A 12,767-nucleotide genomic window follows, 5' to 3' on the forward strand; every position below is an offset into this window, starting at 1 on the left:
GGATTGATAGGAATGGAGATTGACACCCCTATTGTTCGCAATATACCCTATTAGGTCGACCTCCACGTGGTTCCTCCTGGAAACCATCGTGAACAATTCTTATTGAATTCATCACGATGGGCTAACTGACCTGTTTCATCCTCACCTATCATCCTTCACTGGTGCCCCGCCGGTGTATACCGATAGCGCGGGTGGGGTTACCATGCCATTATCACCCATTAAAAAAAAATACATAAAGGAGTCGGTTGGCTGAACAATGGATGAAATGAATGGATGAAAAAAATAAAACAATGGATTATTGAGCAACTTTTTTAATAAAACTTTTAACTATGATAATATAAATACAATAGAATACAATTACGAGCATTTATTATGTCTCGGGCGTGTCGGGGCGGCTCGCGGCGGGAGGGGTGAGGGGAGGGGTAGGAGGGGGACGAGGAGTCGTAACATGTCCGTAGAGTTCAGGCGCCACCTCTCATATTATAAATGAAATATTACTAAAAATGTCGTTGTATTTAGTGATTCAATTTACTTATTTATAAAAATACATTGGAGTCGACTCTGAGAAGCCATTTCTTATTATTTTAATTTGATAATTGTGCGAAATTATTGTTTTATGGAGCATCGGAAACTAAATTTATAGTAACTTTGACTTAAATTATTTGGAAATTTAGTTCAAATTAGTCGTTACAATAAAGTTTTCGCTCTGATACCAAAATGAAGTTATAATTTCAGAGATAGGTTACAGACACGGCAGCTTAGAATCGACCCCATTGTTTAGCTAATTTTAATATAATCAAATAACGTAAAACATAGAAGTTACATATAGGAAACAAATAGTTCTATTATTTGCTCAATATTTATAATTAATCTTCCTTCAATTATTACTGATGGCTCCTGGACTCATATGGAAAGGGTGTGGAGGTCGCCGAACACAAATACATCGATAGGACAAGGGAAGGGTGTGGATCACCGCGCCCTCTAGCGCCCGGAAGGCACAGTTCTCGTTTAAACACTGACACGCGAGCATTATGCGCCCGCGTCAGCTCCCAATTGTAGTATGCATGCTACATACCTATTTACACAAACATAATGTTACAAAGTAAACGAGTCACTGATTTTACAACAGTACGCCACTATCCGGCGCACACCGCTCGCATCGCATCACAGTGACACGTTTATTTTATACCTTATACAAATAATAACACAGTACAGAGTTGTGTGAACTAACTCATTGAAGATCCAGTGGGAGGACTTATAATACAAAATTGATCGCACTATTGTAAGACGTGACCACGGCCCCACCAAATTTCATCCGCAGCAGCTCGGTCGCTTGTTTGGTGCGATCGTGTGCCACTTAATTGGTACAAAATATATTTTGGTTGTTACCTTTGTCGAGTTACGGCGCTGTAGTCACGTCTTCGCACAAAAACATACACAATACGTGTGTCAACAATTTACACGAGGTCATAAGTTAAAAACCGGGCCTTAACTAAAATACATTATGTCGAAATAAGTAAAATACTTTCCGATATTTCGCGATGCGCCGCTGATACCTCACTGGCCATTGGACCATGCCCTGTAGCTGCTCTGCGTAACGTAATAATAGCCGCAGACAATAATGACCTGCACAGACGATCAGCATTTTGTCCATAGACAACATTTCCCATTGAAAAATGTGCGTTGTAATTCGATTTTAGACCATTTTTTGGTCTATGCCGAATGTTGTATTTAAAGTATGGGAAGACATGATGGTCTCTCGGCTGCCCAAGCCACCGGACTTGTTCCTATATCAATTATGTGAGATATCAGCCGCATCTTGCATCGGTATGAAACAATAACATAATACGCGCTGGTGGATGCCTCGTTCAAATGATCCACTAACATTAGAGCGCACGTGAGTAACCAGATGTTTCGGCCAACTATCTTTTCACGCCGGCCCGGGAGAGGCCGCTCTAACACTAAAACTTACATTATTATAGATAGAGCATCTAGTGTCAAAATGTGTCAATGTCTAGTCAGCTAAGTTGACATTTAGCTGGCACAATTTGACACTTATATTTTTTAAATAAAAATAGAACGCGCCATTTTCTTTTTCAATGTTGCAACTAGTTAGATTATAAATTTCCCAGATCGAATAAAAAAAAATAATTTGAATTCGGAGCTATATCTTCTGATATTACATAAATACATCCATGTTCGCATTGTTTACAAATTAATAGGCATGTATTATTTGAAATAGCGGCCATTTTCAATGATTTTAAAACGAAAAAATCTTTAAATCTATTGTTGGATATAAATAAAATTAATTAGCAAAGTGAAAAATCATTGCGAATCATTAAAAACTGTTTATATTGTTCTTTCAAATATACTCATAAAGACGTTGTATTATTTTTATTTTTTAATTTTACCTTACAATATATTTTCTCCCATACACCGAGTAGTAAATGTACATTATGGCAACCCTATCACGCACACACGGATATAGAAATTGAGCTGTTTTTGATGAAGCACTTGTATGGAGACACTCTATCTATATAATCTAAGCACTAAACATAGATGCAATATGTACATAGAAAAGTAACAACATTGAGGACGGTCGCACTTAGCTGAAGGTCGAAATCCAAATATGATATCACAAAATCATGTTGTACATAGTAGTCGTTGGAAGCGCCGCCGCCGCCCGCGCGCACACAACCGCTGCACCGCAGCGGACCAGGCCAGGTCAGGGGGGAAAGAGAGACACGGAGAGATCTATCATTAGAGAGTGTTTTTAAACCAACACTAATGAATATTTCGCTTTTGGCCACAACAGAATAACAGTTTTACTCTTTTGAAGACAAAACAATAAACTGAGTTGTGACCATTTTGTGTTGCTATGGCAACACACGCACGAAAGGGAAATTCGCCAATTCTTTTATGTATTTGCCTTTTTTCGTATATGTATTTTTTTTTATCTCTTTTTTTGCGTAAGTCAAAAAGTAATGTGCCAATGGAAACAAGTAGCTTAGGACAATTCCTTCGACAGTCTATGGGAAAGTTCTGTGCAGGTAATGAAGGGATATCACACCGTTCTCTGGATAGTTGACATATCCAGGTCGGTGATGCATTTGTTCTAATGATTTCGTTGTTACGCTTGTCCGATCATCATAGGGGCCTTTACGATTCACTGAGTCCAAATTAGCCGCTGTGTGCGCGCGGACGACGTCACATTGTACGTAGCCATACAAAGACACTGTTATTATATGTATATATATATATATATATATATATATATATATATATATATATATATATATATATATATATATATATATATATATATATATATATAATGTTCTAGTCATCAAATCACATTACAGTAATACAGAGAATAATTTCGACGACTAATTGCACTAATATTTCAAATACCACCGCGTCACACGCCGACATATGGTTTAGGGAGACGATCGACGCACAAGTGTCGCTTGTAAATTGACAATGTATCTATGCTGTCTTCCTAAACCGGCCGGCGCGCCATCTGCCGGCTGGGCTGCACATGTGCCGATAATACTGAACAACATAGTAAAACTACCCACTGGAAGTAGCATGTCAAATATCGACGGCGCAAGTGGACAACTCTGGAATGTAGCCTTGAGATAATCTTGATGTACCTTCCTCTTTGTTCGACTACAATAAACTAGTTTCCACTTGCTCCGACGGTACGAAGCAATTGATTATGAATATGCTAATGTACAATGGAAAACGGCCCAGCCGGCAGCGCCATAGGACACTAGGTATACAAACAACTGGGACTCGAGAATGCCCGCCGCCCCGCCCCGCCGCTGCAGCCACGTATGTATTAATAACTGAGGTATATAGATAGGAGTTCAATAAACTCAATAACACATGCGACGGTTCCGGCGGCGGGCGGCGGGCGGCGGGCAATTCCAGTACTTGTTACGCGTACAGAGTTGGCGAGCTGCAGCGCTGCGCACGGAACTTATAGTTAGCACCAGTCGGGCGGCGCCGCGCCGACACTAGCGCGGCCGCGCGGCTCGCCCCGCCCGCCGCATCACACTCCTTACCATATATTGTAATCACATACACTTACATTATAATACAATTTCTATAAAGTAAATTAAAAAAAAATGTATAAAATCCAACCAATTGATTATGAACCACGATCTCGACTGGAATGGCTCGTAATATTTATTATTCATTACAAAATTTGCCTAACATTCAAACGAATACGATATGAATTCACAATATGTTTAGGGCGCGTTCAAATGTAAATGTCTGCCGATGTACTTACGACTAATTTACTGGCGACTACTAGAAAAATAATAAGCGACGACGGGGGCGGAGCCCCTAATGCAAAGTGACCGCGGACGTCAACTGCGCACGCGCCACTTGCCAGCGACGGCGACGTCTCAGAGACGTCCGGGCCGCGTACGGAGAGGAAAGCCCACTAGAGCACTCCCATCCACGTTCTGTATACCCTATTCTCATATCCCATTGGTTACAATCACAGAAATATATTACGACAACATTTAGGCCACTGTTACGCGTATGAACAGCGATTCCAGAGCGAGACGGTATTAACTCACTATAGTGCCGATTTAAACATACGAATACATTATACAATCGTGCATGGTGTCTAGGAGCACGTCAACGTAAAACACGAACAATGAAAACTAAAGATGAATTCGATTTTGAACATGTCAATAAAAAAATATGATATCTAACAATAATTACGAGTTAACTACGCGAATACTATTCACTCGTCGAACGAAATAAACTCTGCCACATCGATTGTATTATTTTATACGGCAACACTGCGCGGCGAACTGGCTCGCCAGTCGCACAAAGTAAATTATTAATATTATGCACACAGCACTGGTTAAACAAGCATCACAAGGGAGATCAGTCACAGTTAGAAATAAAACAAAACTAACAAACGCATTGGAAGCGTTTAAAGATGGCCGCTAACCGAGCCGGACGCGCGAGCTCGCACGGCCACGCGCGGCCGCCGCGTTCCGTTTCCAACTACCGATATGTTACTTGATATAATTATATTAATATTCCTCGAATCGATATGACTATTTGATATTGAAAACAGAAAGTGCGTGGTCGGCCGCGCGCCGCCACGCGACCACGGCGCCATCTTTGTTACGTACGAGAGTAAGGCTACGCTAGGTTAAGCTTGCAGCCGCGCCGGCCCTGTATACGACCGCCATTATAGTAATATAGCAACACTATTGAATTGAAATGTGAATTGAACACGTTCCAAATTGTTATACGTCACTCCACACTGAACAACGTTATAGTTATGGCAACACTGCGAGGTCGCGGCTCGAATGCTAACTACCAAACGCAATATGGATCTGTCTGGTCACTGAGAACGGACAACGGAAGGCACGGCGCATGCCTTCTCGGACTGGAGCAGGACATGTTTAGCAATTATAAAAATAAACCATTGTATTGATTTTAATGTAGTAACTACCAGTTTTACTCGCGTTTTAGTATTACGTGCTCGCGTCACAGTCGCTCATCACTAATGACCACGAATTGATTCCCAAACTAGTTGAGCTTTTTCATTCTAATTATACAAGTAAGTTAAATCGGTGGTTATTACATTAAAATATAAAGTGTGTTTACAAAACTTTTAACAATAAAATGTATTAACTAAAATACGAGTCGTGTTGTCGACACTGTGTACGTGTACAAGATGCGAGGCCAGGAGACGAAGCGTCGCTACAAAGCCATATTCGTTGTCTCTTTCTAACAAAACAAAACACTAAAACATATATATTAGCCTTTAAAGATCGCTCTTAACGATAAGGTCGCCTATTGATTTCTCATTGTGATTATTTCTTGTAATTATTTGTATTTATAATAAGTTTACTATTGTAATCTTTTGGAGGAAACAATAAAGAGTATCTATCTATCTTTAATCGAAAAACAGTTTTAGGAAAATCTAACAAAAAGTATGGACAATGTCAGTATTTAATAAAACCATAAGGATATGCCATGTCTTGTTTGTAATTCAAGTATCATAAGTCAAAAGCAACGAATGGCATTAAAACAGTACAAGAGCCGCAGCGACCTGCTAGTTGTACGACGTGAGGAATAAACAGACGCATTACATCGAACGGTGGAACGACTCACGTCTCTCGGTTTTGACACGCGATACAATAATACAAATTGTTTATAAACTACAAATAATTGCTTTAATACTTAACTACTGTTATAACAATATGCCGTTTGGAAATTCATCTTCGAATGGTTTGTGCCCGAATTTGGCCGTGAGAATATGGTGAACGGATCTAACACTGCAGTAGGTAACCTTCGAGTTACTACGCTATATAGTGTCGAATAAAAACTAGTTTATTAAGTCGATGCTGAAGCGCTATTTCTCTATGTCTAAAATTATAATTTCAATTTGAGAAATCTTTATTAAAAAGAGCAATTTGAACTACATTTCTAATAGAATTAAGTCGAAATTATTATAAATTTATTCTTCGATTGGCCATAAAACAATAATTTACAAACACAATAAATACAGGTTTAGAGAAATAAATAAATAGAGGTACTTTAGAACCGACTCCAATATGCTGTGATTGTTCTCCGTTCACCGTGACAGTGACAATCTATACAATACTAATATTACAATATCTACAGATAATAAAATAGAAATGCTAAGATGTCGCCTCGCGTCCGCCGTCCGCCGGACGCCGGACGCCGGACGCCGGACGCCGGACGCCGGACGCGCGAGCCGCACTCTACAGTTACGTAGGTAATCAGACGCGCGTCGCTCATAACATCACAGTATGCATACAGTATGCATTGCATTAACGCTATATAACTATATATTATATTATATTATATTATATTATACAAGACGAGATACGAACACTGAGACCAATATTGCACGAGGCAGTGAAGCGACAACGTGACGAGGGATGGAGCGCGCCGCCGCACCGGCCAGGCACTTGGGGCTTACAACGTAACATCACGCACGCGCTGTACCATACCATGCGCTGGTCTCGTCCACAGACACCAGGCCCGGCCGCCGCCTGTACCGGCCGTAGCGGCCGCGGCCGGCGGGCACACCGCACGCGGCGCCGCGCCGCCATTTGAGGGCACAATGGGGTATGGGGCACAATGACATATGGGGGCACAATGAGATATGAGGGCACAATGAGATATGGAGGCACAATGGTATATGAGGGCACAATAAGATATGGGGGCAAAGTGAGATATACGGGCGCAATGAGATATGCGGGCGCAATAGAACATGGGCGTACAATGGGATATAGGGACACAATGGGATATGGGGAGCACAATGAAATATGCGAACGCAATGGAATATGGGGGGCACAATAGGATATGGGGGCACAATGAGATATGCGAACGCAATGGAATATGGGGGGCACAATAGGATATAGGGGCACAATGAGATATGCGAACGCAATGGAATATGGGGGGCACAATAGAATATGGGGGCACAATGAGATATGTGGGCGCAATGGAATATATGGGAAAATATGTTGTGAGGGCAAAATGAGATTTGGGGCAATATGGTCTTTGGAGACTTGACAATGTTTTGGGACTTCAAACTAAGATAGCAGTAACTGAAAGCTGAGCGCGCCCGCCGGCCGCAGCTGACACTATAGGAAAGTAAAGCTCGATTGAATTGGCTAAATAAATTGTATATTACATTTTGTACATATTCCAAACCGGAATCTTTGCCCGCGTGACAACAAACACTTAATTCATTTTGTATAAGAACCCAAACTGTAAAGGAGCCGTAGCAAAGTATTGGACCGCATTGGTTTCATCAGACTTCTTTATCTACGCGATGAAATGAACTTATACAGTTATAAATGTGTACGTATATATATATAATGATGACACAATGTACAGTATGCATTTTAATTAAATGATTCAAGCGGACTTACTGCACTGCATACTATGCAGCTTACAATCCATGATGCAGATTATCGTATATTAAGACAATTACATTTGTTTTATGATTAATGTAGCTTCATTCACAGACACAGTCTATTATAAACTTCTCCCATATATCCAGTATGTTAACATTTACATAAATACATTTGGATCACATCTTTGTGCATGTAATAGATAAGAGGAGTTGAGGGGTGACGTCACTGCCGACGAATAAAACTGTGGAACTGTAGCGTCGCGCACGTCAAGGGAACACACCAGCACTTGTGACAACAGGGAAGCGATCGTTTCAAATGGTAAACTGTAATAATAGTTCATTTTTTAAATTGTTACTAAATAAAAGAAAAGGATTTCAGAATAAAAGTGAATACATTACTAGTATAACAATTTAATATTTTATTTTTGAACTAAATTTTATATTTACGTATGTCCATTGACTGATTTATTTCATTAGAATTATTTTGTTCAATTCCGCTACAATTAGTACGTGTGAGACTGGCAACACCCAAAGATTGACTACTATTATTATTATCATAAATTTTACAACATTCCGACTGCCATTTCGTCCAAGTATGTTTTGCAACATCCAAACTGCTACTCTTGTTTGGACATCGAACCGAGCAGCGATCTATTATAAAATATATAGCCTGAAATGCCTCATTTAGTGGTGAAACACGTAACAAAACGTGCGTAGACGAAATGACAATCGAAGATTGATGGCTAATATGGAAGGTTGTAGAACTTCTGGTAATAATAATAGTAGTCCATCTTTGAGTGTTGCCAGTCGCACGCATACTATATACACATACTATGGTAGCGGAAAACATAATAAATCTAACCAAATAACCAATTATAATGTATTATTTATTATTCTGCTTTTTAAGGCTTTCCATTAAAAAATATATCTTATTATTCATTCAATTACACAAAATATCTTTATTAAAGTAATAAAGGTGAGATCACCAGTTAAAATCATGGCCGACGCCCTGCTATCCATGTACGAGCTGTAAGTTTATTTATGTAATAACACAGACAGTACGGTATCATACGTCGACAGTACTAGTGTGCGCCGCTGCCGTGCGGGGGACAGTCGGTACCGTCGGCAGGTCGGTACTAGGCAACGTTCCATCGTAAGTATAATTAAATACATCACAGCAACTGAATTATATTTATTGCTAAGAAATCGTACTCAGTCATTGCCACAACACGACACACGTTATTTAGATATACTTTTAATGACTATTAATGATGATGATTCGAACATTGATTAATCACAGAGCGGGGGGTGTTTCGATGGATGGCTAAGTTAAACAATACGAAGCGTTAGTACATTACTTTCTTAGCAATAAACTAGAATATGACATATCCGTCTACATATCCGTCGGTCGTACGCTTCAATATACAAAACATTTCATCGGGCTACTATTAGCTAATACAAGGGGGAGTACAAAACAGTTCGCCCGCCGGTCAACAGTCGGCGCCGGCCGCCTGCCGCGACCGGCCCGGTCGGAACGGCGGCCCGCTACCCACCTGCGGCGGCCATCACCTCGCGCTGCTGGCGTCGTCTGCGCCCGCCACGCTGGACTCGGTGCCCACGGCGGGCTCGCTGGCTGAGTTGTGCACGGCGTCCACACTGGGAGCTTCGGCCGGGGCGTTGTCGTCAACGGTGTCGGCGGCGGCGGTGGTGGGCGGGTCAGCGATGGTGAACGCGTCCACGGCGGTGGTGTTGGCGTTGACGATGTTGGCGACGACGTCGGGCGACATGCCGCTCATGGCGGTCAGCAGGTTGTTGGCCAGCTCCGCCGTGCTCGCCTCGTCCAGCGGCTTCTGGAGCGGTTCGTCGAGCTGCAGTCTGTGCATACTGGCCTCTACGTTGTCTTGCGAACACTCGTCTGTAATTTATTGAAAGAAAGAAAGAAAGAAAGAAAACATTTATTGACAACATTGTTAAAATAATGCTTAACGTTTACTCACATGTTCTCATTAAAAATACCTCAAAGTTTGAAACACCAGTTTGCACTGTGATAACCTACGGAATTGGGGGGAAAGGGGTTAGTAATGGCCTCCCTATTACTCCCCATTAGTCGGCATCGTTATCAATATACCCTATCAGGTCGACCTCCACGCGGTTCCCCCTAGAAACTATCGTGACTAATTTATCGTTGAATTCGTCACGATGGGTTAACTGTTCTGCCTTTTTATTTTCACCTATGTTCTGCCAGTGGTGCCCCGCCGGTGTATACCGTTAGCGCAGGCGGAGTATCATCCATACCATTCCACTATAGTCCATTAAAAAAAAAACCTATGGAATTGAAACACGGTTGTGTATGTGCAAAAGCTTTAAGCTACTTAGCGAGCTACGGCTATGCGCGGAGTTTCTTTGTTTCATACAATCCGAAATGAGTACATTCGCTGAAGAACCAAAGTGGCCGACATAGCCCGAAGAATAAGCAAGCTGAAGTGACACTAAAGCTGGTCACAGCTCGAAGAATCAATAATGATCAGTCGTCGACCTACTGCTGTATTTATTAAAAAAAAAATGTTTTTATTTATTTATTTAATTCTTAATTGTACACACTAGTTTTAAGAATATGACAGAGGTAAACAAATATACAAAGGCGAGCTTAACTCTAGTAGAGTTTTCTTCCAACAAACCCAAAGTGGAATGGCGCTTTTACCCGCGACTTTGTCTCCATGACCGGGCCATGTTTGTTGACAAGGATAAAGGAAAAAAAAAGTAGCCTGTTTTTCCCTATCTCTCATAGTTAATATCAAAATTCGTAGTGATCGGTCAAGTTTTACTGACTTATTTACTGACTGATATAACTTCTGCATCCTTTTAAGGCATAACTAATTTTATTTTCTCAAATATGTTTTGAAATGTGAGCATTATTTAGACAATCTTCTTCGAGATAAATCAAATTTGCCGTACTGGTCAGATACATGCGGGCAGCGACCGGCAAAAGTTGTATGAAAATTCATATCTGTCGTGTTTTACAGCCAGATAAATTACTATGTAAACTCATACCTGTCCTGTAATTTAAAAATGGAATGACTTTTTACTTCGAAACATGGCTACCAAGGAGGCAACTAATAAAATGTTTTATTTAAATTTCGAACTGGTATGCAAATAGAAAGCTGTTTATTGAAAAAAAAAAACAAAGGAACTCGGCTACGCCTCGGCCCATATTTGTACGTTCGTCCATCAATGCCTCAATTGCTGGTCGCTGCAGTAATGTACTATTATTAAATAATACGTCAAGATACATTTTATGAGTAAGTATTGTTATATTATTTACAGAATGACATAATTTGTATTTTATCATTAAATAGCACTGACATTGAACTGAATCAAAATGTATCATTATTGATTGATTTTTTAACATACTATAAAGGATGCGAAATAAAAAAAAACAATTTTCTTAGATGTTGCCTAAGCACTGTCAGAGCACGCACTAAATCAAGGAAAAAGGTAATTCTATATTTATAAGTATAGTGCGTGCCCTCAGTACTTTTAATTTTTATTTACAATGGACTGTATTAATAATAAAACTATAAGTGGGTACATTTATATAGGTATACAAAAATAGGTGTAAAAAAGTACAAATAATACAAAACTAAATCATAGTGCGTCGTCTACACATACTATTATGATTTTATTATTATTAATCGAATTAATAATTGATCTAATGTTAAGTACGATGACTTGTATCTAACCAGTAAATATTTTGCATGCTTTGGACTATAAGGCGAACATTTGTACTTCACAATAAATCAATATGTGTACAAACAATGTTCTGGCAAATAAACCAGTCTATCTGTGTGAGTATATAGAAGAAACGAGGGGGGTGACTAGTCAAGTAGTATGTGGCGTACCTGCGCTGTGCGCGGATGGCCAGAAGGCGTCGAAGGGCGCGGGCGCCGCGAACGCCTCGAACTGCGCCCAGCCGCCGCCGCCGCTGCCGCCGCCGCCGCCCGCCGCCGCCACTGCCTCCTCGCCGCCCTCCCACGCTGCCACAACCGACACGAGGCTTATATACGACGCACCACCAGCTCCGCGCATCCAAACACGACAAATGTAAAACTAAACATCCCCCCCTCTCCTCAGTCTCCCCATGTACTTCATTCAAATTTTTTTTATACAACTTAGAATGACAAACAAGCTGACGGCCCACCTGATGAAAAGTGGTTACCGTCGCCTATAGACATGAGCAGTACTATAGACATAGCAGAGTATACTGTTTCGCCCACGATACCCCCCATGCGTTGCCATTCCTGAGGACTCAGGTGTTATTCCTCTGTACCCTGTAAATTCACGCCATATCCCACCCTTCAAACCGAAACACAGCCATGCAAACACTTTACGGTTGAAACACGAATGGGACAGAGGTACCCAAGCAATCGACTTTTGTACAAAGTCTCCCTCTGGTAATATCTAATGACGTATGGATAAGAGTCTCTCCCTTTTATGCTAATGAAATAAAAAATATTTGAAGTAAAATCTGTACTTTCCTCCGTCTCCCATTTCAAGCATAATTAATAAATGCCCTACACTACACAATAAAAGTAATTTAAAAGTTTAAAATCAAATCAATTTAGTATTGTCTAATTTTGTGTTTCATTTACTTGTATTTTATTTGTGCAAATTTTTGTGGCTGCCAAATTACTATTTAAGTATATAATTATGTATTGTTTTTGCTGTTTGTTTGCCTTAAATAAATAAATAAATTGAAATATAAAAACAAAAAAACATCAATAAAAAAAGTCTTAGTTTCATGAAACCAACATCGATAACAATTAATAAAACGGACATCACA

At 40.3% G+C, this 12,767-nt stretch overlaps 1 protein-coding gene across 4 annotated transcripts in view; it reads right to left on the reverse strand.

Moving 5' to 3' along the window:
• Positions 1-295: 295 nt before the first annotated feature.
• The window catches only part of LOC113512768 (serine/threonine-protein phosphatase 6 regulatory subunit 2-like), a 31,263-nt gene continuing 18,791 nt past the window's right edge, over positions 296-12,767 (reverse strand). For 3 of the 4 annotated variants that reach the window (XM_052898905.1, XM_052898904.1, XM_052898902.1), the window contains 2 exons: positions 11,827-11,961; positions 296-9,842 (listed from right to left, as the gene is read on the reverse strand). In XM_052898905.1, coding sequence (XP_052754865.1) covers positions 9,493-9,842; positions 11,827-11,961 — 485 coding nt within the window. In that variant the 3' untranslated portion in view covers positions 296-9,492. The remainder of the gene's footprint in view (positions 9,843-11,826; positions 11,962-12,767) is intronic. The other variant, XM_052898903.1, reaches the window with a different exon arrangement.

Source organism: Galleria mellonella, unplaced genomic scaffold (genome assembly GCF_026898425.1).
Source record: "Galleria mellonella isolate WM207_F2 unplaced genomic scaffold, CSIRO_AGI_GalMel_v1 utg54, whole genome shotgun sequence".
NCBI lineage: Eukaryota > Metazoa > Arthropoda > Insecta > Lepidoptera > Pyralidae > Galleria > Galleria mellonella.